Source organism: Dendropsophus ebraccatus, chromosome 11, assembly GCF_027789765.1.
Source record: "Dendropsophus ebraccatus isolate aDenEbr1 chromosome 11, aDenEbr1.pat, whole genome shotgun sequence".
In the NCBI taxonomy this organism is placed as follows: domain Eukaryota; kingdom Metazoa; phylum Chordata; class Amphibia; order Anura; family Hylidae; genus Dendropsophus; species Dendropsophus ebraccatus.
Window position 1 is genome coordinate 51,290,126 of NC_091464.1, and position 24,746 is coordinate 51,314,871.

Sequence of the window (24,746 nt, forward strand, 5' to 3'; positions counted from 1 at the left end):
TGGCTGGCGGCTCCTTTGTTATGAATGCATCTGTGGGTACGGCACATGAACCATGGATTTATTCATTCTCTTTGGAGCAGCCGGAAAGAGCCAAGTGCTGTACTCGACTCTTTCCGGCGGCTCCATAGGAATAGAGATGCATGTCACGTGCCGTACCTGCAACTCTATTCAAAACAAAGGAGCCACAGGCTCATTTTATTTCCCATTTACTGTTACTATCTAGAGCTGCATATTGCATGAGATGGGGGTTGACAAAAGTTGGCTTATATACATTAGATTAATGCAGCTGAAATTGCTGATTTCAAAGGAACTGGCCTGCCATGGTATGTTTATGGGTGCCTACTAACTCAACCCCACCGCAGTTGGGTTTCAACATGACTTATCCTTGGCGGGAATTTATTATTTATTACGCCAGTTTTCTGATGTGTGGAAGTTGCACATATTTCGCTCATTTGCGTAAAAAAGGCCTTCACCTCTTACCCGATGAAGCTTCTCAATGGGTGTCCAGTTTTACCTGCCGCTGGAAGATCTGGTAACCATGCATACACCCATGTTCGGTGAGTTACGTATTCCAATTCAATAGAGCTTGTGCACAAAACTCACCTGTTATGGACGTATCCATGGTTACCTGGTCCTCTGGCAGCAGGAGAGACTGCATGTCGATCATGAAACGTTTCTTTTACTTTAATAAAATTGGTGCATCTTGCTCCAGAGTGCTGTCTATTACATTAGCCCCCCCCGTTGTCCTAGTGAGCATTTGGCTGACAGCTGTCTAATGTTTAAGGTCAGCCTAACCCATAACAAAGGCTGCTTAACCTAGTTAGATAGCTGATACTTTCTCTGACAGCAGTGTCACATTTATGCAACTACCCCATTCATCAGAATATGTCTTTCAGAAATTCATGTGCTTGGCACAGAAACAACCCCATTCACTTTTTAGTTGCAGCTCATTTGTCACGTTGGTAAAATTTCTCCTCAGCCAATCTAAATGAGATGTCCCACCATTAGCAGTTATCCTCTTTCCACAGTGAAATTTGTAGAAAGGAAACTGTGGCACTCACCATGCACTTAAAGAAATTTTCTATATTCCAGTGCAATGGTCGTGATGTGGATGAATATAGGCTACAACCGCTTCACACGTACACTCCCGTGCTTCGTCTGGCGACATACACTCAACAACACAGGGCTTAAGGCACTGTGAAACGGCCGTAGCCTATATTCCTTCACATCACCACCATTGCACTGGAATAAAGAAAAGTTTTTTAAGTGCATGGTGAGTGCCACAGTTTCTTTCATGTGGATGCACTGTTGGACATGTTAAGCACCACCTAAAGCTTTGTTGTAAGGCTGGAGTACATACACAGAGGACACTCTCAGCTATTCCTTGTCCTGCTCAAGATAGTGCTAAGAGAACACCTCTCACTACGGTGTTGCCTCTTTCCACAGTAGAGGTGGGCTGTCTCGTCAGCCAATCTAAATGAGATGTCCCACCATTAGAAGTTATTCTCTATGCAAAGTAGAGGTGGGCTGTCTCATCAGCCAATCTAAATGAGCTATCTCTGGCAGCTTCATAGAGGATAAATGGATAACTGTGACACACATGCAGGAGGCTCAGGTCCCCATTCTCAATTTTACTATAGTAGTTGATCGTGGGCAGTGACATTTATAATTAAACCATTCATTTCTTTTTATTTAGTATATTCTACCAGATATTTTTCTTGAATCAGGTTACAAAAGCAGGTTCCAATCAAGTTTGTCGCACTATTCAGGTTCCACTAGCACTGGCATCACAGCTCTTCTGACCCCGTTGATTATACCGTGTTCTTGAAGACCGGAAACCTGGATCTTCGATGGATCTCTATGAAAGCACTCTCATAGAGATGCCTAAAAAAAAACTCTGACTTCCAGACTCTAACTTCTTGGGACAGCAAGAGAAGTGGTCACATGGGCGCCAGCGGGATTTGAATGGTAGCATACATACAGCTGGGGGGGGGGGTGCTTCTTTAACTGAGACAAGAAGAGTGGTTTTTACTGTATAGGAAAGGGCATCAGACTACTTTTCCTTACAGGGGACAACATATAAATGTAAACAGAACCTAAAAAGATGAACTGATCATTTGTCAACCTTCTGGCTAAGGTCAAGTGTAGTATCTTTTCTTATCAGTTAATTATCTGATACGTCCCTTATCTTCATATACAACCATATATTAAATGGATATTTAGAACAGGGAGATGGAAGAAGAGCTTCCTTTGTCATCTCCAGGCATTCTAGGTTCGGTGCAAAAAAAAAAAAAAGGATAAACTAGGGCATCTGAATGTAAATAAGAAAGGCCTGTCTATGACATGTCCCAGCCCTGTAGTTGGATGCAGAGTCGTGCTGGAAATAAGAACCCTGTGTGTTGGGCAGTTGCCATCATTTCTGTTATGCCACAAACCATGCATAAAGAAAATCTTGTTTCATTCACTTCTGTCCTTTACGTGGTTGCCAAGAACTCCCACACACTGGGCCGAGCCCGTAGACATACTCTGTGAATTTATTCCAGTTGCAGCCAAGTCCCTGAATACTTTTATTTGATGTAGCATAATGGCTGAAAGATGACCCTTCGCATCATTGTACAGGATGGAAACAGATGTGGCCCTTTGCTGAAAAAAGTGCAAATAAAAACATTGTATCAATGAAAAGCCGGACACAATGCAGAAACAATTGTAGCAAGTAACAGTGCTATATTCATACAGCAAGATGGAGGCTGCTGTTATGCTAGAATTTTTACTGGAATAAAATGTCCTGATCCTAGCAATACTAGGAAAACCAATTCCACTGGGCACAAAGCATTCATCAAGTATTAAAGTGAATGTATTCCTAGATAATAAGCCATTGCAAAACATCTTGTGTAATGATATTTTATTTCCTCAGTAAGGTAGTCATAGGCAAATGTGCATGTATGGTTTGATGTTTACATATGTGTCCTTTAGGGCCCTATTACACGGAGCGATAATCTGCCGAATGAGTTAGTAATTCAAGTTAGGGCTCGCTTACATCCACCCATTGGGCTATGTAATACGGCCCTAACTTGTATCACTAACTACTGAGTTACTGTGATACATAGTCTACACTTAGTTATCACTGTACTCTACCACTGAAACATCCCTGGTCCAAAACATCACCAACAGATAAAAACAACCAATGAATGAAGGTTATTAGGTAGTAATAAAAATGCAAGTGAATCACATTCTAATTCAGTATAATATCAAGAGCCATCACTATCGAACAGCCAACCCCCAATAGGTTCCCAGATTAAACAAAGCATTAAAAGGTAAGGGGTCTCAATGCAAGATGAAGGGTCTATTAGGAGAAATAAATAATTAAATGGTGGGGTTATTTATATCATACGCTTCAATAATAACATCCTAAAGAGTAGATATGCAATATAATAATGTTAGATAGATTTTTGAAGCACCATCCTGACAAATTGTATAGAACCTCTTGAGGCTGGGTTCACACTATGTATATTTGAGGCTGTATTTGTGAGGCTGTATAGCAACCAAAACCAGGAGTGGATTGAAAACACAGAAAGGCTCTGTTCACATAATGTTGTAATTGAGTGGATGGCCGCCATTTAATGGCAAATATTTGCTGTTATTTTAAAACAACGGCTGTGGTATTGAAATAATGGCCGTTATTTACTGTTATATGGCGGCCATCCACTCAATTTCAACATTGTGTGAACAGATCCTTTCTGTGTTTTCAATCCACTCCTGGTTTTGGTTGCTATGAGGACCTGACATGAGGACCAAATACAGCCTCAAATATACATAGTGTGAACCCAGCTTAAATGAAGAAAAGTTAAGGAAGGCACATCTGTATGTGTGTATACATATACAGTGGTGCCTTGGATTACGAGCATAATTCGTTCCGGGGCCATGCTTGTAATCCAAATCCACTCTTAAACCAAAGCACATTTTCCCATAAGAAATCATAGAAATGCAGACAATTCCACACCTCAAAAATAATGATTTATTATTCTGAATAACATGTAATACACATGAAACAAATATTCAGAAACAGCAGAATATGTGATATTATAAGTTACTGTACAGCAATGGAGAGGGTGGGAAACACAAGGGCGGACAGAGACTGCAGGGAGCAGGAAGGAATCATCAGGGCAGATGTGGGCACATACATGCAGCTCTCACTGTCCAGGAAGAGAGGGGTTACAGCTATAAAGAGATTACCTCCACAGTCCTGTCCCTTGATGTAAGCCCCAGCCTGAAGTGGATGTGCTATAAATTGGCAGGTGACGGAGACTTCTTGGGTCAGAGTACAGTGCTGTAGACCCCGCTATGCAAACCATGCCCCTCCTCCACTCCCCCTCCCACCCAGTACAGGGAGCTCTTAAACCAAGTCACAATTTGGAAAAACTGTGAGCTCTTAAACCAAAACGCTCTTAAACCAAGGTACCACTGTATAGAGTGGCCCAAAATCTGAATTACGGCAGCAATATGTCATATATAGAAATGAGCGAGTACTAAAATGCTTCAATGCTCGTTACTCAAGTCAAGTATTTTCCAATGCTCAAGTCCTCGATTGGAGTAACAAATCCCATTAAAGTCAATGGGAGACTCCTATTCAGCAGAGGGGTGGAGAGCAGGGGAGCATGCAATAGATGCATTAAATATTCTTCTCAGTTATTTCTGAATTATGAAAAATATATAGTCTTTCGAAGTGGTCCTTGAAATTGAATAAGCACAGAGCTGAACCACCAAGTTGAGAATGTGGCCTGGGCATGGCACATGTGGGAGGTCGAGGAGGGGTTGGAGGACTCTTTTAATGTTTAAATTTAAAAAACAAAATGAAAAGAAATCTGTCACCCTGACCAGACCTGAGGAGCTGACAGTATGCCGTAGGTGATATTACATCAGTTAGCAGGTTACTTGGGGGTATTCTATCGGTGGAGGCGGTGCTGTACAATATAAATTTTCTAACTGTAATCAGCGTTGCATGTGCAGACCAGAAAGATGGTGCGATCATGCTTGTGGCTGGGCAGTTCAGAATATTCATAAAGAAGGAGGAGGAGAAAGAAGGAGTCAGGTGTGCCAGCAGGAGCGCCTCGCCACAACTCTTCTTTGACTCTTGATTACAGTACCCCCTCCACCGACAGAATAGCCACAGAAAACCTGGTAACAGATGTAATACCACCTAGAGTGTACTGTCAGCACCTCAGGTCAGGTCCAGGTGCTGACAGATTCCTTTTAAATTTTAAATTGAATTTGAAATTCAAAATTACAAAACCACCCATTAGAGTCTTTCAGAGAGGCCCTAAAATTTAAATGTGCACACAGCTGAACCATCAAGTTGAGAACATGGCCCAGGCATGGTACGTGTGGGATGTGTAGGAGGGGTTGGTGTTTGAGACTCTTTTAAATAAAAATATATATAGCCAGTCCTCCCCATAGTCTCTTATATAGTAGCCAGTCCTCCTCTGTAGTCTCATATAGTAGCCAGTCCTCCCCAATACAGTACGTGTGTGATGACGTCACTGCGCTGCCGGCGTCAGGACACCACTCACATACTCCTAGGCCACAGGCTAAAAACTGCCTGCAGTCTACAAGATTATAATATGGGTGGTCAGAGCGGCTGTCCGGACCCACCAAATTATAATCTAATGCGATGGCGGGCCAGATGTTATTCAAACTCTAAATTGCCTAGCAGGCCAAAAATAATGGCACCGCGGGCCAGATTTGGGCATGACTGATATACAAAGAATTTAAAAAAAAACTGCCCCTGGATAGGGGGCACAACAGTTTTGCAACTGTGGTTATAACTCAGTGTTCCCCAACCTGTGGCTTTTCAGCTGTTCCGTAGCACTTATAATTCCTGTTGTGTATCTGGGGATGATGGGAGTTGATGGTTTGCAACAGCTAGAAAGCTACAGGTTGGGAATCACTGGTGTAGGTAGTAGATTTCATATGGCATTTACCTTGTTACTTTATTCTGTTGCAGCTAGGATCCTTCTTCTCATGTGTGTATTTGGTTGGCATAAAAATAGGCACAGTATCTGTCTGTTTTATAATTTAGTTCCTGTTTAGTCTGGGAATGCCATGTTAAAAATTTCTTGGTACTTCATCATTTCCTGTGTTCATTTTCTTTGGCATTTCTTCTGAAGACAAAACTAGAGGTACAAGTGTCAGTATATGTTCTTGTTTCTGGAAGTATTTGGTTCCTAAAAGAAGCCTGGCTGTATACTGTTGTGAAAAAGTATAAACCTTCTTTGCATCTTAATTTTCACCAATATTTGATCATTTGGATGACATATTAGAAGACCCTTGATATAATACACATTGTTACAGTCTGAGCCATTTCTGAGGAAGGAGGCAGTTTATAGGGGTTGTTAAAGGGGATACCCTTCACCCCTCAGACCAGCTGTTCAGCACCCACACTGTATGGTTTGCCTGGAAAACCCCTTTAATCCCTGAACAGGAAGTTTTAGTGGGACAAAAAGAAATACCCCAAAAAGTTTCCTTTTTTTTCTACATACAGTATTTGTTTCTTGGAATATCTTAAATGATGGCCTACATAGATAGAAATATTATTAGCAGGATTTTCGTACTAACCTACCAGCTCTTTACATTGTGTGATGCTTTGTATTTACTATACCGAGGGCGACCTCCTCCTGATTTTCATACTACTGCCATGTTGACATCTGTGAAGCCTAATTGTACTGATCAAGCTCTTTATTCACTAGGCAATAAAATATCTGGCTGTTCCTGCTAACCTGGGTTTTGCCACTATTCATGTGCATGCAGACAGCGAAACAAAGACTTCTCCAAAGACTCTGATAAAAGTGGAAGAGGTAAGTGATATCTGCTGGGACACTATAATATTGCAGACGGGGACAAGCTTTTTTTTTTTTTTTTTAACACTGGAGAAAACTAGTTTTATTGTCTGCAAAACTGGAAATACTGGTTCACAGGATGTAAATTTTAATGGGAATAAAAGCCTCCCAAACCTTAGTTTCATGCCCCCCTTCTGAAAGAAAGTTAGTGCCCAGTTGGCTATTGGGAAAATATGCAGCCAAACAATAAAATCCCTATGTCTCAGGAATTGGAGGATGGGGCGTATAGAAATACAAATACAGTGGTGCCTTGGATTATGAGCATAATGCGTTCTGGGACCGCGCTTGTAATCCAAATCCACTCTTAAACCAAAGCAAATTTTCTCATAAGAAATCATAGAAATGCAGACAATTGGTTCAATACCTCAAAATTAATGATTTATTATTCTGAATAACATGTAAAACAAATGAAACAAACATTTAGAAACAGCAGAATCTTTGATATTATAAGTTACTGTCCAGTAATGGAGAGGATGGGAAACACAAGGGCGGACAGAGACTGCAGGGAGCATGAAGGAATGAGCAGGGCAGATGTGAGCACATACATGCAGCGCTCTCTGTCCGGAGAGAGAGGGGTTACAGCTATGGAGAGATTACCTCCACAGTCCTGTCCCCTGATGTAAGCCCCAGCCTGAAGTGGATCTGCTATGATTTGGAAGGTGAGGGAGACTTCCTGGGTCAGAGTACAGTGCTGTAGACCCCGCTATGCAGACCATGCCCCTCCCCCACTCACCATCCCACCCAGTACAGGGAGCTCTTAAACCAAAGCGATGCTCTTAAACCAAGTCACATTTTTTAAAAACTGTGAGCTCTTAAACCAAAACGCTTTTAATCCAAGTTACTCCTAAACCAAGGTACCATTGTACTGTATATACAACAAATACTGTAATCTGGCCCCATACGCTACAAACTGATAGAAATACCTACATTTATTACAGACTATCCTCAGGACTAGCTGATATACAGGCCAAGAGTTACAGACACCTTGCCACTGATTGCCAGGGGCCTACTATTACAGTATATACAGTACAGTATACAGTGGAACATTAGTAACATATTAAAATATTTGTTTAAATATAATTTGTTACTTACATTTGCTGAATTTATAATAAGGATATTAGTTTAAGGTTTGGGGTACAGTACTTTTCTGTTGACATATACAGCCTAATACAGCTTGGGGTCTCAGAACTAAATTTATTGCTGTTTATCATGTTGTTAAACAACAATTTTAATAGGAGTTTGTGCAACATTTTGTAGCACAGATTAGCACAGTTTTGCCCCTCTGTGCCTGTGCTAGGCCTCTCTTAAAGGGTTTATCCAGCGCTACAAAAGCATGGCCACTTTTCCCCCTCTCTTGTCTCCAGTTCAGGTGTGGTTTACAATAAAGCTCTATTTACTTCAATGGAACTGAGTTTTAAATCCCACCCAATCTGGAGACAAGAGAGGGGGAAAGTGGCCATGTTTTTGTAGCACTGAATAACCCATTTAATCCCAATCTAATATACACTCACCGTCCACTTTATTAGGTACACCATGCTAGTAACTGGTTGGACCCCCTTTTGCCTTCAGAACTGCCTCAATTCTTCGTGGCATAGATACAACAAGGTGCTGGAAGCATTCCTCAGAGATTTTGGTCCATATTGACATGATGGCATCACACAGTTGCCGCAGATTTGTCGGCTGCACATCCATGATGCGAATCTCCCGTTCCACCACATCCCAAAGATGCTCTATTGGATTGAGATCTGGTGACTGTGGAGGCCATTTGAGTACAGTGAACTCATTGTCATGTTCAAGAAACCAGTCTGAGATGATTCTAGCTTTATGACATGGCACATTATCCTGCTGAAAGTAGCCATCAGATGTTGGGTACATTGTGGTCATAAAGGGATGGACATGGTCAGCAACAATACTCAGGTAGGCTGTGGCGTTGCAACGATGCTCAATTGGTACCAAGGGGCCCAAAGAGTGCCAAGACAATATTCCCCACACCATGACACCACCACCACCAGCCTGAACCATTGATACAAGGCAAGATGGATCCATGCTTTCATGTTGTTGACGTCAAATTCCGACCCTACCATCCGAATGTCGCAGCAGAAATCGAGACTCATCAGACCAGGCAACGTTTTTCCAATCTTCTACTGTCCAATTTCGAATGAGCTTGTGCAAATTGTAGCCTCAGCTTCCTGTTCTTAGCTGAAAGGAGTGGCACCCAGTGTGGTCTTCTGCTGCTGTAGCCCATCTGCCTCAAAGTTCAACGTACTGTGCGTTCAGAGATGCTCTTCTGCCTACCTTGGTTGTAACGGTTGGCTATTTGAGTCACTGTTGCCTTTCTATCAGCTCCAACCAGTCTGCCCATTCTCCTCTGACCTCTGGCATCAACAAGGCATTTCCGCCCACAGAACTGCCGCTCACTGGATGTTTTTCCTTTTTCGGACCATTCTCTGTAAACCCTAGAGATGGTTGTGCGTGAAAATCCCAGTAGATCAGCAGTTTCTGAAATACTCAGACCAGCCCTTCTGGCACCAACAACCGTGCCACGTTCAAAGGCACTCAAATCACCTTTCTTCCCCATACTGATGCTCGGTTTGAACTGCAGGAGATTGTCTTGACCATGTCTACATGCCTAAATGCACTGAGTTGCCGCCATGTAATTGGTTGATTAGAAATTAAGTGGTAACGTGCAGTTGGACAGGTGTACCTAATAAAGTGGCCGGTGAGTGTAGTCCAGAACTAAAGAAGTTCAGTGAACCTTTAAGCCTTTCAGGGTCCTTGGCTTACATATGTTTCTTTAAAAATCTAAATTCTGATACATAAAATAATCGAATTTACTCTTGAATATTTGCAGCTTTCTCTGTATTCTAGTCCAGTCCAAGAAACCCGATATGTGGAAGATAAGAAAACAGAGTTAGAGGAGGGCATTTCATGGCTGAGAACATCCACTGCCCCATATACCAACTGGTGTCAGGTATGATCCCACATGCTATGGTGGCTGACATGTCATGCATTTTATCTGCATATGGGTGGGTTTTTGTGTGTACATTATATACACTTAAACAGGAGAAAACATATATGATGCTGTATATTATACTGCAGACTGTTTTCCATTGGTTTACTTTTTTTTTTTTTAAAGGGAGGCAACATATACTTTTTTACCATGAACAATAGTGTAGTTGCTAAATTTTTGTGTACAGACAGATTAAACGTACTGTAAAGTAAACAGTGGGTCTGTCAATGCTTCTATGCTGTAAAAAAGACAGAAAGGGGGAGATTTATTAAACTTTGTGCAGAGGAACAGTATTTTTGAAGTATGGAAGAAAATCAATGCAAAAATACATAACGTACAAATTCTATGCAGATATAACCCTGGTTGGATTAGGATCCTCAAGGCAAATGTGCTAACCACAAAGCCACTATAATACCCCTTATAATATGTATACACATGTATGTGTGCAGTAAATACCGTGCAAGGAAAACAATTCAAGGTATTGCTTCGTACATCTTTAAAAATCAGTTCATGGTCCGGCTCGTTCCCATCTCAGAATTTTCGGGAAAAAGATTATTTGTTTTTTTGTTATATTAAAGCCAATAAAGCTGTAAATGGCCTGGTAGGGTACAGCATGTTATGATGCAGCACTGCTTGGCTTTTTGTAATTTATAAAGGCTTAATTCCTGCAGACAGTAAGCTTCTTGTGCTATGGTTACAAAGCCTTCACACTCCTTTCAGATGACTTCTCTCAGGCTTTCCATTTGCCTAAACTAATATTTGCACTGCGGCCTTCTCTGAATATTTCACCGGTTTAATGAACAACTTGCTCAGAACAAGAACATTTGTGTTTTTAAAGGGATTTAAAGACACAGCAATAATATAAACACAACAACTTCGGGAAGAATTTAGGTCTCTCACATCATATTACAGTGTAAGCAAAATTATGTACAATAATGAGCAACTTAACAAGCTCCTGTAATCCAGCACCAGTTAAAAGGGGCCAGAATATTAATATTTTTTTCTTTTATTGTATGTTTTACAGAAAGAGGTTTAGTAAGTTCATTGATAGAACTTCCTAGAGAGAGGCCCGTTACTGGTGCCTCTCCCTGTCACTCATCCTTTACACTGTGCTCTAGGGAACCAAATCAGCCCAATTGGGCTGATAGGTTATCTTTCAAAGGGTTGCGGTAGAAGCTGTCCAGTCCCGGGGGGCGGGGGGTGGTGGAAGCTGTCCGGTCCGGGGAGCGAGGGGTGGTGGAAGCTGTCCGGTGCGGGGGGTGGGGGGGGGGTAAAGCTGTCCGGTCGGGGGGGGGGGGGGGGGGGGCGGGCAACGTGGTGGAAGCTGTGCTGATGTGAGGTGCCAGCGTTTGGGTGGGCCGGCGGGCTCTCACTTATCCGGAATCATCCGGAATTATCTGGCACTTTCCTGATGTGCTCCCTATGGGGGCGTCCGGGCCGCAATTCTGGATAAAAATAGGACATGTCCTATTTTTTCCGGAACGGACACCCTTCCGGAAAAAAAACGGAAGGGTGTCCGTGACTAATGAAAGTTTATGGGTCCGGAAATCGATAGGATGGTTTTTCCGGACGTGTGAAGGGGGCCTTAGAGTGCATTTATGTTCATACTGAAATGACACCCGCAAGCTAAATATCCCTAATGTTTTGTGAGTAATGTAATATACCTTTGGGTACACATTAAGGAGGTATTCTCTGTTCCAGAAAAAAAAATCACCAACACTATGTTGTTACAGTGATTTATCCCATTACAGTTTTTTTCACTGCATCCTTATTCCAGGGTTACCTATACTTATTATAGAGACAATAAAGTCTCCAAAGGCTGTGTTCCCATTCATGTCATGGTTCCCATAACAAGCAGGGCCCAAAGGACCTTAGTGACTTTTAATAGGATCCATGATGTGTATTAATAGAAAAAAAGATTTGTGCTGCATATGTGAGAATGCCAATCACTATTTTTCTCTAAACCTATACCAATTTCTATTGTTTTGTCACACTAAAATAGTGTAGTTTATAAAAGAGGGGTAGAAGAATATATGATATATACAAAAAAACATATGTTGAGTAGGTTAGAGAGTTATTAAAGGACAACTCCCGCGGGACCCAAAAAAAAAAAAAAACACAGACACACACAGACACCATACTCACCATCTCTCCGGTGACGATCGCCACTCGATTCGCCCGCCGTCCGCCTCTCCGTCGCCGCCTTCCGCCATCCAGCGATGTCTCCAACTTCCGGGTCCAGGGGATGGAAAAGGCTGCCAGTGCGCTTGCGCACCGGCAGCCTTTTCATTGGCTGGAGCGCATCACATGGCTTCCAGCAAGCTCAGCCAATCAGGGCTGAGCAAGCTGGAAGCCATGTGATGCGCTCCAGCCAATGAAAAGGCTGCTGGTGCGCATGTGCACCAGCAGCCTTTTCATCCCCATTCACTTTGCATGAAGACGCCGAGGAGGAAGAAGACCCGGACCGCCCCTCGGCTCTGACGTCGTCGTCACCAGATGCCGCCCCGGAGAAGAGGACCGTGACGATCGTAATAGGTAATGTATACATTCCTTAACTTCCGGGGTGGGGGGTCGGGGGTCCGAAAGTGGGGGAAGGGGGCCAGGCCGGGTATTTAACCACATTACAAAGTTATATAACTTTGTAATGTGTGTTAAATGAGCAAAAAAAAATTTTTGTGGGAGTTGTCCTTTAAAAGCATGTCCTCTAATGTCAGGTATAGAAAGGAATCATGCTGGTTGAAGCTACCACTACGGCTCAGTTCACACGGAGTAAAACCGTCAGAATTCTGTGTCGGAGAATCCTGCCAGCCTCGGTGTCATATTGGGAGTCTATGGGAGGCTTGCGTGCCTCCTCTCTCCGCGCTGAAGAATGGACATGTCAGTTCTTAAGCGCGGAGAGAGGAGGCGCGCAAGCCTCCCATAGACTCCCAGTATGACATTGAGGCTGTCAGGATTCCGCGGCAGAGAATCCCGACAGTTTTACTCCATGTGATTGGAGTCTAAGTGTTGAATATAGTCAGAATATTAGCAATCTGGGGCAGATTACATTGAAGCGATGAAGAAAAATGATGATCGCTTTAGACACCGCTTAGCACAAATAGGAGTATGTGGATTTGCATATTGACATTGGCGTTGCAGTGGCTGTAAATATGTAACCTAAGCTAATCCTGACTGATAGAAATTGCTGATCTTTTCTGCACATTCCTTTTCTCACCTCATATTTCCAAAGATTTGGCATCAAGTGGTTTTTATTCACATATTTTAATGATAGCTGTCTTCCTTATTTTGTACAGGATGTGTATTCAAAGGCCAAGCCTAAGGTGGAGACCGCTGTAGAGCACTCAAAAGGTACAAAGAGTACAAGCAGAGAAAATCTAGAGAGCAGTAATGGTTTCTACTCATATTACACTATGTAGATTTGTCTTTCTCATGTCATCTTCTAGCTTATGTGTACAACTTCTAATATGATGTGCCAAGAAATAGAGCATGTCTGATAAATTGTATCTATGTCATATCTTCATGGCCCTGTCCCTTTGGTCTAGACCAGGGGGTCAAACTTGTGACCTTCCAGCTGTTGTAAAACTATAATTCCCATCATGCCTGAACAGCTAAAGCTTGTTTTTCAAGGCATGATGGGAATTGTAGTTTTGCAACTTCTGAGGGGCCAAGAGTTTGACACACCTGGTCTAGACATTGTTAAAAACTGTCAGTGTAGATGTAAAGTGTATAAAACACATCTTGTTTTATGCTGTCTCACCTGGGTTCACTGACACTTTCCAAACCTACTGCACTTGAGCAGTTAGCTAGTCCACGAAAGGACTAATCTCAGATATCTATCGAATTCTTAATTCCCCTCCTGAGGGAACCCAGGTCAGACACGCATATTTTGTTGCTATCATGCTGTAAAATAAAGCTGAACTTGCCAGAAATCCAGGTCCAGTCTCCTGAAGGCAGATTTTCTGACTTTTGCTGGTCGTAAAAAACACACTAAACACAGGAATTACGACCAGTACAGAGAGTGACAGCTCAATATGTCCATCAATCTCATGACTGCCTTCTCTCTGTGAGCGCTCAGATGGCCTGAGAAACAGAAGACTTCCTGTTTTCTGACTCTTTTTTTTTTCTCAAAGAGTCAAAAAACAGGAAGTGCCGTGTTCTCAATGACAACTAAAAAATAATGAATGTAAATTGCAAACTTGTTTTATATCACATCTGCTGTTGTTTTAGATTTTTAAAAGTTAAAACGACAGGTACACTTTAAGGCAGTTGATGTTAGATGGTCCACCCCAAGCGTGCTTATAGTGCCTATTATCTGGCTTGATGACTGTGCAGCCACAGGGAAATGTGCGCTTGATGGCAGAATATTTTATGAAAGGTTTAAAGTGAGCGATCAGCCAATTAGTGAGCACTTGCTCACTCGTTGGCTGATCGCTGGCACTGTTACATGAGATGATATCTGACTTGGCAGATAATTGCTCTCTGTAATATGGCCTTTACAGGGGTTGTGCCTTTTTATATACTTTCTTAGGGAGTTAAGAGTGGACTGCTCATTTATGGCCACTTTGGAGAGTTGGTACAAAGAGCATCTGTTGCTCATGAGGACTTATCCTGTCCTGTCCTGCATCACACAGACAACCTATTTGTTTGAATTTAACCTGTCATGGCCTTGCAGGAAATTGAACACTTGCGGCAAGGTTTCTCCCAGCTGATTACAGGGGCTTCTGCAGGGGAATACTTTGCGATCTTTTGTATAGGAAGGTTTGTAACAAACTTGGATTGTCCAAATTACAGAACCCCCTTCAGTGCTGATGTAATACATTCTGATGTGTTTCTATGCTGAGCATAGTCTCCATCCTTTCCTTGTTACAAAGGTTCCATTAGTTTTCTCAACAGTGCAAAATAGATTATTAGTTTAGAGCAGTTGCCAGATCCTTAAGACATACATTACGTTAAAAAGATTTACCAGTTACCAATAACTTGTTGACTTGTTCCTCTTTGTTCTAGCAACATATGAAATGCTAAGAGATGCCCCGCCAGGATTCTACCCCAGGCTTGGCTTGATTGGGTTTGCTGGAATTGTTGGATTATTTCTTGCAAGAGGTCAGTGGATCCAGATTTAAAATGTCTTTTTTGGATGTTTTCAGTAGAGCATGCCCTCTTTTTGATCAGCTTACTCATCTAACATTTGTTTCTTTCCCTCCACATTTTCTAAGCAATAAAGGACACATGATGGTTTAAAGATTAATCATTTTTCTATAGCGCCAGCATATTCTATAGTGCTTTACAAAGTAGATGCTTATGAACAATCAAAATCGAACAAATTAGTCAAATAAGAGGCATGTGCGCTCTGCTCTCAAGAACTTACAATTTTGGTGTCACATGTTTATCATCCATTCTGGAAGTCCCTTAATGCCAAGTTTCTAGGGATCACTTCCATACCCATGTTGTCTGTTCTCCCTGGTGCTGTCTTCGGCTGGAAGAAAAGGATCTTTTTCTTGCAGGAGGGTGGAATGATGATCCACAAAAATTAGGTGTTAAGGCCCTATTACATGGAACGATTATTGGCCGATAATCATCCCATGTAATAGAAGGCAACGATGAGCCGACATGAACGATGTCGGCTGATCGTTGCTGTCGATTGTCTTTCAACATGTTGAAAGACAAACGACCAGGATAGCAGCGATCTGCTGCCGTCGCTCCGTGTAGTAGGAGCGTTGGGAGCAGACCACCGCTATCCTCTATGGGCTGCCCGGACGATCTAGCGATCACCCGGGCAGCCCCTCCGCACCTCACTGCGGCCCCCCTGTACTAACTTGCTGCCGCCACGTGGCAACAGCAAGCGGGGAACAAAGAGCAAACGAGCGCTGACAGTAATCTAAGCAGTAATCTCTCACTGTTTTTGATGCCCTGTCTTGCGCACGCACAGTGATCATGATGATGTAATCGGTGGGGGGGGGGGGCATTGGCCTGTTGGCCTCTCACATCAGAGATTTGTAAAGTGCAGCACAGGCTCTAATAAGTGCAGGGTCGAGAAAGCTCCCTGTAGTGCAGTCCGTGACCCCCGTTTCTTAGAAAGAGGAGCAAAATGCTCATCGCTCCTTTGTCTGTCAGAGTCAGTGTTTTACAGTCAGTTCAGAGCCCAGAGGGGCCTCCTATGGGTCATGGGCCCCCAGGCAGTCGCCTAGCCTGCCCAGTGGGAAAGACTGCTGTGACTAAATTACCTACACCAAACTAACTACAGGGGGCAAGCTAAGTAGTGGAGAAAACAATCTACCTAATAGAGGAACCTCCCTTCTACTCCCCAACCCACCTACTTTTCCCACCAACCCATTTACCTACCCAATTTAATTTGCTGGACACCAAATTGGGGCATTATTACCATTTGAGTACTATAGGTGGGGGAAAAGGTGAGGAGGGTGCAGAAATAGTGCAAAGCCTAGAATCTATGTCTGGCAGGTTCTTCAGAGATGAGTCGTAGCGAGTCGAAGTTTAGCCATTTTAAGTTTCAGCCCTTATTTAATGGAATTTTAAAGTGCTGCGGAATCTGTTGGCGCTATATAAATAAAAAATATTATTATTATAATAATGGCAAGTTTTGCAGGCCTGGTTTAAGGAGTAGCGAGACTTTAGACATTGGATCTCAGGGTCCTCAGAAACTCCTTCTCAGTAACGTACCTCCCTCCCCTATCTTCTTTCTTTCTCTTTTCTCACCCCAGTCTGTACCTTCTATGTCCTGTAAACCGTCCCCTCCTCATGTGATGCATATTCTTCTTCTTTCTGTCAAATAAAGTATGACAGCTCTCTTTGTATCACTACTATCTATGAGGACATAGAATTGACACATGAGGAGGAAGAGGGTCCTACTGACAAGAGCTTACAGTCTGTGAGGAAACAGGAGTTACACAAGCGTGACTTGTACTATGTACATGCCATGTTTTGTACATAATTGTTAGAAAACAATAATGCTGCATAAGCCGATCATTCAGCCGGTATTTGTGCAGACCAGATATGAAGTACAATAGCCTGCATAAATAAGTGATAATTATTGTCGAATGAAGGGACCAAGTTCTGATGAACAATACAAAAGAATCCCCTTTGTTATGATCACAAGGAGATGACACACATGTCCATCATCAGAATACAACTTAAATTACTTTTTGTTTTATAATAAGATGTAGGTCTCTATAACACAAAGCTCCAAATTTTAATGCTCTATGTATTGTTTGATTTATCAGAAACAAATAACTTATATTAGTAACAATGCCTTCAGATTCAGCACTGAGTGTTGTGTAGTTACATGGAAACACACAATGCATGAAGCTTTTCTGTGTCCCGTTAAGGGTGCTTTCACATGTACAGGATCTGCAGCAGATCCGCAGCAGATTTGATGGCCCAGAGTAACTTTGCATTGAATCTGCAACTTCAAATCTGCGCCATCAAATCTGCTGCAGATCCTGTACGTGTGAACGCACCCTAAGACTCCAGTTAACTGATAGACACAAGAGGGAATGCCAACAGACCCCATTAAGGTCAGTGGGGTTTGCCAAGCTCTATTCAGCTCTATTTGTCAGTACCGATTGGAAACTGCGACAGAGACTCTGACAGTGTGGGCTTAGTAATAAATCCTCACTGTGTTATACTTTGTATACTAAGCAATGTATGTTTTTACTGAGAATTCCTACTGATGGGGGGCGTGGTTTGCGCGCTGAGGAGAGAGGACGCATATACATCGCGCTCCTGCACACCGGCGACTGAATCAGCTTTCCACCGCATGGTATTTCTTTATTACATACTGGAGACTCTCCCCCTTGCCTCCAGAACATTTTGAGATGCGGAAAACATCCCGTAGTGCATCGGCGGCCGCCCGGAGAAAGACACAGGGACACAGGCCCTCCAGTCGGCCGCGGCACCTAAAGATGGCGCCCCCGGCTTCTCCAATCGCCTGTTGGACTTCTTACTCGCAGATGCCGGGGCAGCGTGGCAGGCTTCCCCGACATCCGAGCCGGCGCAACACCAGGTGAGAGCTACATCAGAGCGGCAACCCAGCAAAACATCCAAAAGGAGGAATCGGAGGAGAAACACTGCTATTAAAAGCTCATACCAGCTGCGTTCTATTACCGCAGAGAGACCACAGCATCATTCTCCTACTCCTGCTGCTCTCTCATCGGTCCCCCCTTCCTCCCCTCTTGCGGGGGGCAGCCACATGAGCTCTTGTTCTGATCTGTGTCTCCCTGCCATGTTTGGTGAAGCGATCTCCGTACACTCTGACACGGCACCAGTTTCTTCCTCTGCGGATGCGGAGCATAATTCTTTGGATATTTCTCAGACTTTCCATAGCTCTCCAGATCCTGGTCCTTCAGCCCATTCTACTCCTGACCCTTTGGACACCCTATTCAACGGGGACTCTCCCATCTCTATGCCTACTCTAAAACAGATAATGTTAGCTCTTAGAGACTCCGTTCGGGCGGATTTGGACCATGCCCTCTTTATCATAAGAGAATCTTTATCCAAAGTAACACGCAGAGTGCAACGTCTGGAAGACACGTTATCTAATGTCATCAATGAACATAATGCCCTGCTATCCTCTCATCGCCATATGGAAACAGTACTGCAGCGTGTACAATCTACCTTGGCAGCAGTCGACAACCGCTTTCGGGAACACAATGTCAAAATCAGAGGCATATCGGAGACAATTCTCCCTGCTGACCTTTCTAATTTTTCACGAACTTTTATTAAAGAACTTCTGCCAACTGCCTGTACGGACGAGCTTGTTATAGATTGGGCACGTCGCCTTCCTAAGCCTGCCTTAGTCCCATCTGAACTACCCAGAGACACTCTATTGCGCATACGCCATCTTCATGTCAAGAGAGACTTTCTTAACGCTGCCAGGAAAACTTGTCCATCTTCTCCCATGTACGCCAAGCTAGCTGTATTTTCTGATCTTTCAGCACATACTCTGAATATAAGGAGATCGTTTGCCCCTATCACTACAGCCTTGAGACAAAAGGGAATCCCATATAAATGGGGTCGCACGGCTGGTCTCCTTGTATCGCATAGCCTTGGACTTGTTATGCTTCCAGATGTGGACTCTGGCCTTAAATTCTTGCGGGACTTGGACTCTGACCAATCTTCCCAGGGGGTCTCCAGTGCTTTACCTACACCTGGCCTAGAAGTTGAAGCTGTTTAATTCTCCATTCTGTAGTGGACTCTATCTTTCTCTACGATTTGTGCAGTTCGCTCTCTCTAGATTTCAGCTCTCATAACCATGTTGAGCCGTTCTCAGCCTAAACCGAACTCTTTGCCCTCGCCATGTGGTTGCTGCGTCGTGGGGATTGGACCACCGATCTGCCGCAGCACTTTATTGTTTTCTTTGTATTGTATATTATCATACAAGGGATAAGCATATGTTGTTTTTGTGTGTTTAATAATTTTATTGACCGCATGGTCATTATATTGCCTCATGGAAGTTAAATTGCTATGCCTACCGAATACAGCTGGGGCCTAGAATACACCACCATATAGCATACCTCGTATTGTTCTCTTAACGACTAACTCTGAGAATTAGTTCTCACACATAGCTGTTGTGGATGCCTGTCATTGTGCGTGTCAATAGTAACATCACACTTATTTCAGGAGAAAATGACCTCCCTGTCATTCCTACTCGTTTATAATCTTCTAACCCCTTGTTTCATTTTAGCATTGTTTTTTTTTTTTGTTTGTTGTGTTTCATGCTACGTACCTATTGCCACGGATATCAATCTGTAGTGTTTGTATGTTTTTATTGTATTCTTTATCATTCTACTCTTACACTACTTTATTCCCAAATTATGTTATAGCCCCTCTATGTCTATATACCTTATCTATCGAAAAAGTGAAAAACTCTCTAATAAAAATTATTGAAACAGAGAATTCCTACTGATTGTATTTGGAGCGCAGCACCACCTTCCCGGCCAGGGCAGCATGTCTACGTTGAAAGCAATAGCCTTCTTTAAGATGGCCAGCCCATTTTTACAGGTTGAGGCTATGTTCACACTACGTATTAGACCAGCCGTTCCGTGACCCCGGCCGGGTCACGGAACGGCCGGTCTCTGGCCGGATCATCTCGGCCGGTACTTAAGTAATGATCTTTTGGCCGCGGAGCTCTGATGCGGGCGCATCAGCTCGCGCCCGCATCAGAGCTTACCATAGCACACAGTGAGCCGGAGCCGCTCGCTTCACTGTGTGAACTGACAATTCACTGAATTCCGGCAGCAGAAAACTGACCTGTCAGTTTTTTCCGGCGCCGCATACATCCCGGCCGGAGCGCATACGATGTGTGTACGCTCCGGCCGAGATTCCATTGCACACAAGGCATTGCCCACACCGCAAAACTATGGCAGTAGTTCTGCGGCGAGAACTACGGCCATAGTTTTACGTAGTATGAACATAGCCTAAGGCTGGGTTGACATACAGTATATTTCAGTCAGTATTGTGGTCCTCATATTGCAACCAAAACCAGGAGTGGATTGAATACACAGGCTCTGTTCACACAATGTTGAAATTGAGTGGATGGCCGCCATTTAACAGCAAATATTTGCTGTTATTTAAAAACAACAGCTGTTGAATTGAAATAGTGGCAGTTATTTACCGTTATATGGCGGCCATCCACTCATTCAACATAGTGTGAACAGATCCTTTCTGTGTTTTCAATCCACTCCTGGTTGGGGTCAATGGCGTAGCTACCATGAAGGCAGGGAAGGCAGTTGCTATGGGGCCCCGGACTACAGGGGGCCCGGGGGCCGCCTTGCCCGTCTCCCCTGTCTTTAAAGAGAACCAATCACCTAAATATAACTGTCCCTATTATGACAGTACATCTCTCCCTAAGTCTATTCATGAAGATACAGACTGCCTTTATACTTTACCTGATCCTCTGTTCCCTGGCTGTTCCGGTGAGCGCCGCCATCTTGATGACGTCACTTGCGTTCCAGCGTGACGTCATCAAGATGGCGGCGCCACCGGAACAGCCAGGGAACAGAGGACCTGGTAAAGTATAAAGCTACAGACTGCAAATGCAGTCTGTATCCTCATGAAGTCTATCTATGAAGATACAGACTGCCTTTGCAGTCTGTATCTTTATACTTTACCAGATCCTCTGTTCCCTGGCTGTTCCGGCGGCGCCGCCATCTTGATGACGTCACGCTAGAACGCACAGCTGGAACGCAAGTGACGTCATCAAGATGGCGGCGCCGCCGGAACAGCCAGGGAACAGAGGATCTGGTAAAGTATAAAGATACAGACTGCAAAGGCAGTCTGTATCTTCATAGATAGACTTCATGAGGATACAGACTGCATTTGCAGTCTGTAGCTTTATACTTTACCTATCCTCTGCTTCAGTGCCGCAAGGCCGGGCACCGCCATCTTGATTACGGGCCTTGCGTTCCACCGCTGGAACGCAAGTGACGTAATCAAGATGGCGCCGCCGGCCTTGCTGCACCGAAGAAGAGGATTAGGTAAAGTATAAGATACAGACTGCAGAGGCAGTCTGTATCTTCATAAATAGATTAGAGAAGAGGGACTTTAGATAATACACAGCGATCTTGCGCAGGCAAAGGATCATGGGAACCTTTCCTGCCACTCTGCATGACGGGAGTTTCCTGTCTCGCGCCGGCTCTTTTGAAAAGAGCCGGCTCGAGACAGGAAAGTAAAAAGGGAATAATTCAAAAACGTGACAATAAAAATAATTAATTATATTTGCAAATGTCAATTAAATTATGATTTGCATCTAATTAAGGAATAAAAAAATTTTAACTTTCGTCCATGATTGGTTCTCTTTAACCTCTTAAGGACATATGACGTACCCCTACGTCATATGTCCTCACTTGCACTTCAAAGCGCTTTGAAGTGCCGCGATCCCGAGTGCCGCGAGTAGCCCGGGACCGCTGCTATTAGCGGGCACGGTCTGATCGCCGTGCCCGCTAATTAGCTAATCGGAGGCAGCTGTCAAAGTTGACAGCTGCCTCCGATTACCGGAGGCAACGTTTCCCTGGGGTCTAGTGGGGGAGATCGCTCCTCCGGGACCTTGTCCCGGAGGAGCGATCTCCGTTACTGGTGTCGGCCGGGGACGCGTCCAAGATGGCGCCGTCCTCGCCTTGGCACTCGTTCGTTTTCGGCTGCAGCAGCCGAAAGCAAACGAGTGCCGATCTCATGGATCTCTGCAGCATATCTATGCTGCAGAGATCTCAATGAGAGATCCAAGTATATATACTAGAAGTCCCCTAGGGGGGCTTCTAGTATGTGTGTGTAAAAAAAATAAAATAAAGTGTTGTTAATAGTAAAAAGCCCCCTCCCCTAATAAAAGTCTGAATCACCCCCCTTTTCCCAGGTTTTAAATAAAAGTAAACAAATAAATAAATAAATAAACATGTTTGCTATCGCCGTGTGCGTAATCGCCCAAACTATTAATTAATCACATTCCTGATCTCGTACGGTAAACGGCGTCAGCGCAAAAAAATCCCAAAGTGCAAAATTGCGCATTTTTGGTCGCATCAAATCCAGAAAAAATTTAATAAAAAGCGATCAAAAAGACGTATATGGGCAATCAAGGTACCGATAGAAAGATCACATCATGGCGCAAAAAATGACACCTCGCACAGCCCCATAGACCAAAGGATAAAAGCGCTATAAGCCTGGGAATGGAGCGATTTTAAGGAACCTATATTGGTTAACAACGGTTTGAATTTTTTACAGGCCATCAGATACAATATAAGTTATACATGTTATATATCATAGTAATCGTAACGACTTGAGGAACATATATAACAAGTCAGTTTTACCCCAGGGCGAATGGCGTAAAAACACATTTCCCCCAAATAAAAGAAATGCGTTTTTTTTTTTCAATTTCACCACACTTTGAATTTTTTTCTGCTTTTGCAGCGTACTTTATGCAAAAATTCAGCCTGTAATTGCAAAGTACAATTAGTGACGCAAAAAATAAGGGGTCATGTGGGTTTCTAGGTGGAAAAATGCAAGTGCTATGACCTTTTAAACACAAGGAGGAAAAAACGAAAACGTAAAAACGAAAATGGGCCCCGTCCTTAAAGGGTTAACCCTTAGACGACCCTGGACGTAGGGTTACGTCATGGAAGTCTGTCCCCAGACGACCCATGACGTAACCTTACGTCCTGGGTGTTTTTCCCGCTATGAAGCGCGCTCCGGAGCTGCAATCAGCAGCCGGGACCTCACCGGTAATGACACGCTGCAGCGATCGCGCTGCCACGTGTCATTAACCCCTTAAACGCCGCGATCGCGGCGCGACCGCGGCGTTTAAGTGTAAGTGACAGGGGGAGTCCCCTGTCACTTACCGATCGGGACCCCCGCAGTGTGACTGCGGGGGTCCCGATCGTTGAAACGGACTGCCGGAGGTCTCTCACCTGCCTCCGTGCGGTCCGATCGGCGATCTGCTACACTGAGCCTGCACAGGCAGGCTCAATGAGCAGATCGCCGATAACACTGATCAATGCTATGCCTATGGCATAGCATTCATCAGTGTAGAAATCAAAGTAATGTATGTAGAAGTCCCCCAAAGGGACTTCAAAAGTGTAAAAAAAAAAAAGTTCAAAACACTATTACACTACCCCAAAGCCCCTCCCCCAATAAAAGTCTAAATCACCCCCCTTTCCCATTATATAAATAAAACATATAAAAATGAATAAATAGATAAACATATAATATACCGTAGCGTGCGTAATTGTCCGATCTATTAAAATATAACAAGCGTCATTGCGACCGGTAAACGGCGTACACGAAAAGAGGGGAAAAAGTGCGCAGATTACCGATTTTATGTTACATTATATATTAAAAAAAATCAATAAAAAGTGATAAAAACGTCCGATCTTCACAACTATGGTAATAATAAAAACTAGAGATCATGGCGGAAAAAATGACACCCCATACAGCCCCGTAGGTGAAAAAATAAAACCGTTATAAGCGTCACAATAGGCCCATTTTATTAATATTTAATTGCCAAAAAAAAGGATTTCATAAAAAAATACATATATAACATTAGAGAATCTGTGTAACCTGCATATGGTTGTGTTCGGGCTGACCTATAGAATAATAGTGTCATGTCGCTGTTACCATATAGTGCATTACGTAGACACAGGAACCCCCCAAACGTTACCATATTGCATTCTTATTTACGATTTCACCTATTTATATCTTCATAAATAATATATTTGGAATTCCATCATACATGTTATGGTAAAATGAATGACGCCATTACACAGTACAACTATTCCTGAAAAAAACAAGCACTTACATGGCTTGTAGATAGAAAACTGAAAGTGCTAGAGCTCTTAGAAGGGGAGGAGGGAAAAACGAAAGCACTAAGATCAAAATTTGCGCGGTCCACTGGGTCATTTTGGGCCTGGTCCTCAAAGGGTTAAGGTAGCTACGCTACTGATAGCAAAGCACCCTGCCAGAGATGCAGGAGGGAGCGTCTGCAATCCCCTCTGAAACACCTCTGCACCTCCCCCGGACACAGGCTCAGAGCATCCTGCACCAGTGTCCCCCTCTCCACAAGTGGAACAGTCCCGGGACGTTCCACTAAGCCCCGCCCCCATCACAGCAAGCCCCGCCCCCAGCGCCCACCGCGGGTGGGATATTCGCTCATGGCAGAGTGCACAGGGCCTGAGGAGGAGATACAGCAGGAGGATGGTAACTATCACTGCCAGCTGGAAGACACTCAGCTTCCCTGGCATCCTGTATAATGGGGTCACCAGCTTCCCTGGCATCCTGTATAATGGGGTCACCAGCCTCCCTGGCATCCTGTATAATGGGGTCACCCAGCTTCCCTGGCATCCTGT

General features: G+C 43.7%; 1 protein-coding gene and 1 pseudogene across 1 annotated transcript in view; both read left to right on the plus strand.

Moving 5' to 3' along the window:
- APOO (apolipoprotein O) overlaps positions 1–24,746 on the plus strand; it is a 54,738-nt gene that overhangs the window by 18,356 nt on the left and 11,636 nt on the right. Inside the window, exons 2-5 of the mRNA XM_069944367.1 lie at positions 6,744–6,851; positions 9,745–9,864; positions 13,197–13,251; positions 14,908–15,003. Of these exons, the coding sequence (XP_069800468.1) occupies positions 6,744–6,851; positions 9,745–9,864; positions 13,197–13,251; positions 14,908–15,003 (379 nt within the window). The remainder of the gene's footprint in view (positions 1–6,743; positions 6,852–9,744; positions 9,865–13,196; positions 13,252–14,907; positions 15,004–24,746) is intronic.
- On the plus strand, positions 2,113–2,288 carry LOC138768244 (U2 spliceosomal RNA; annotated as a pseudogene).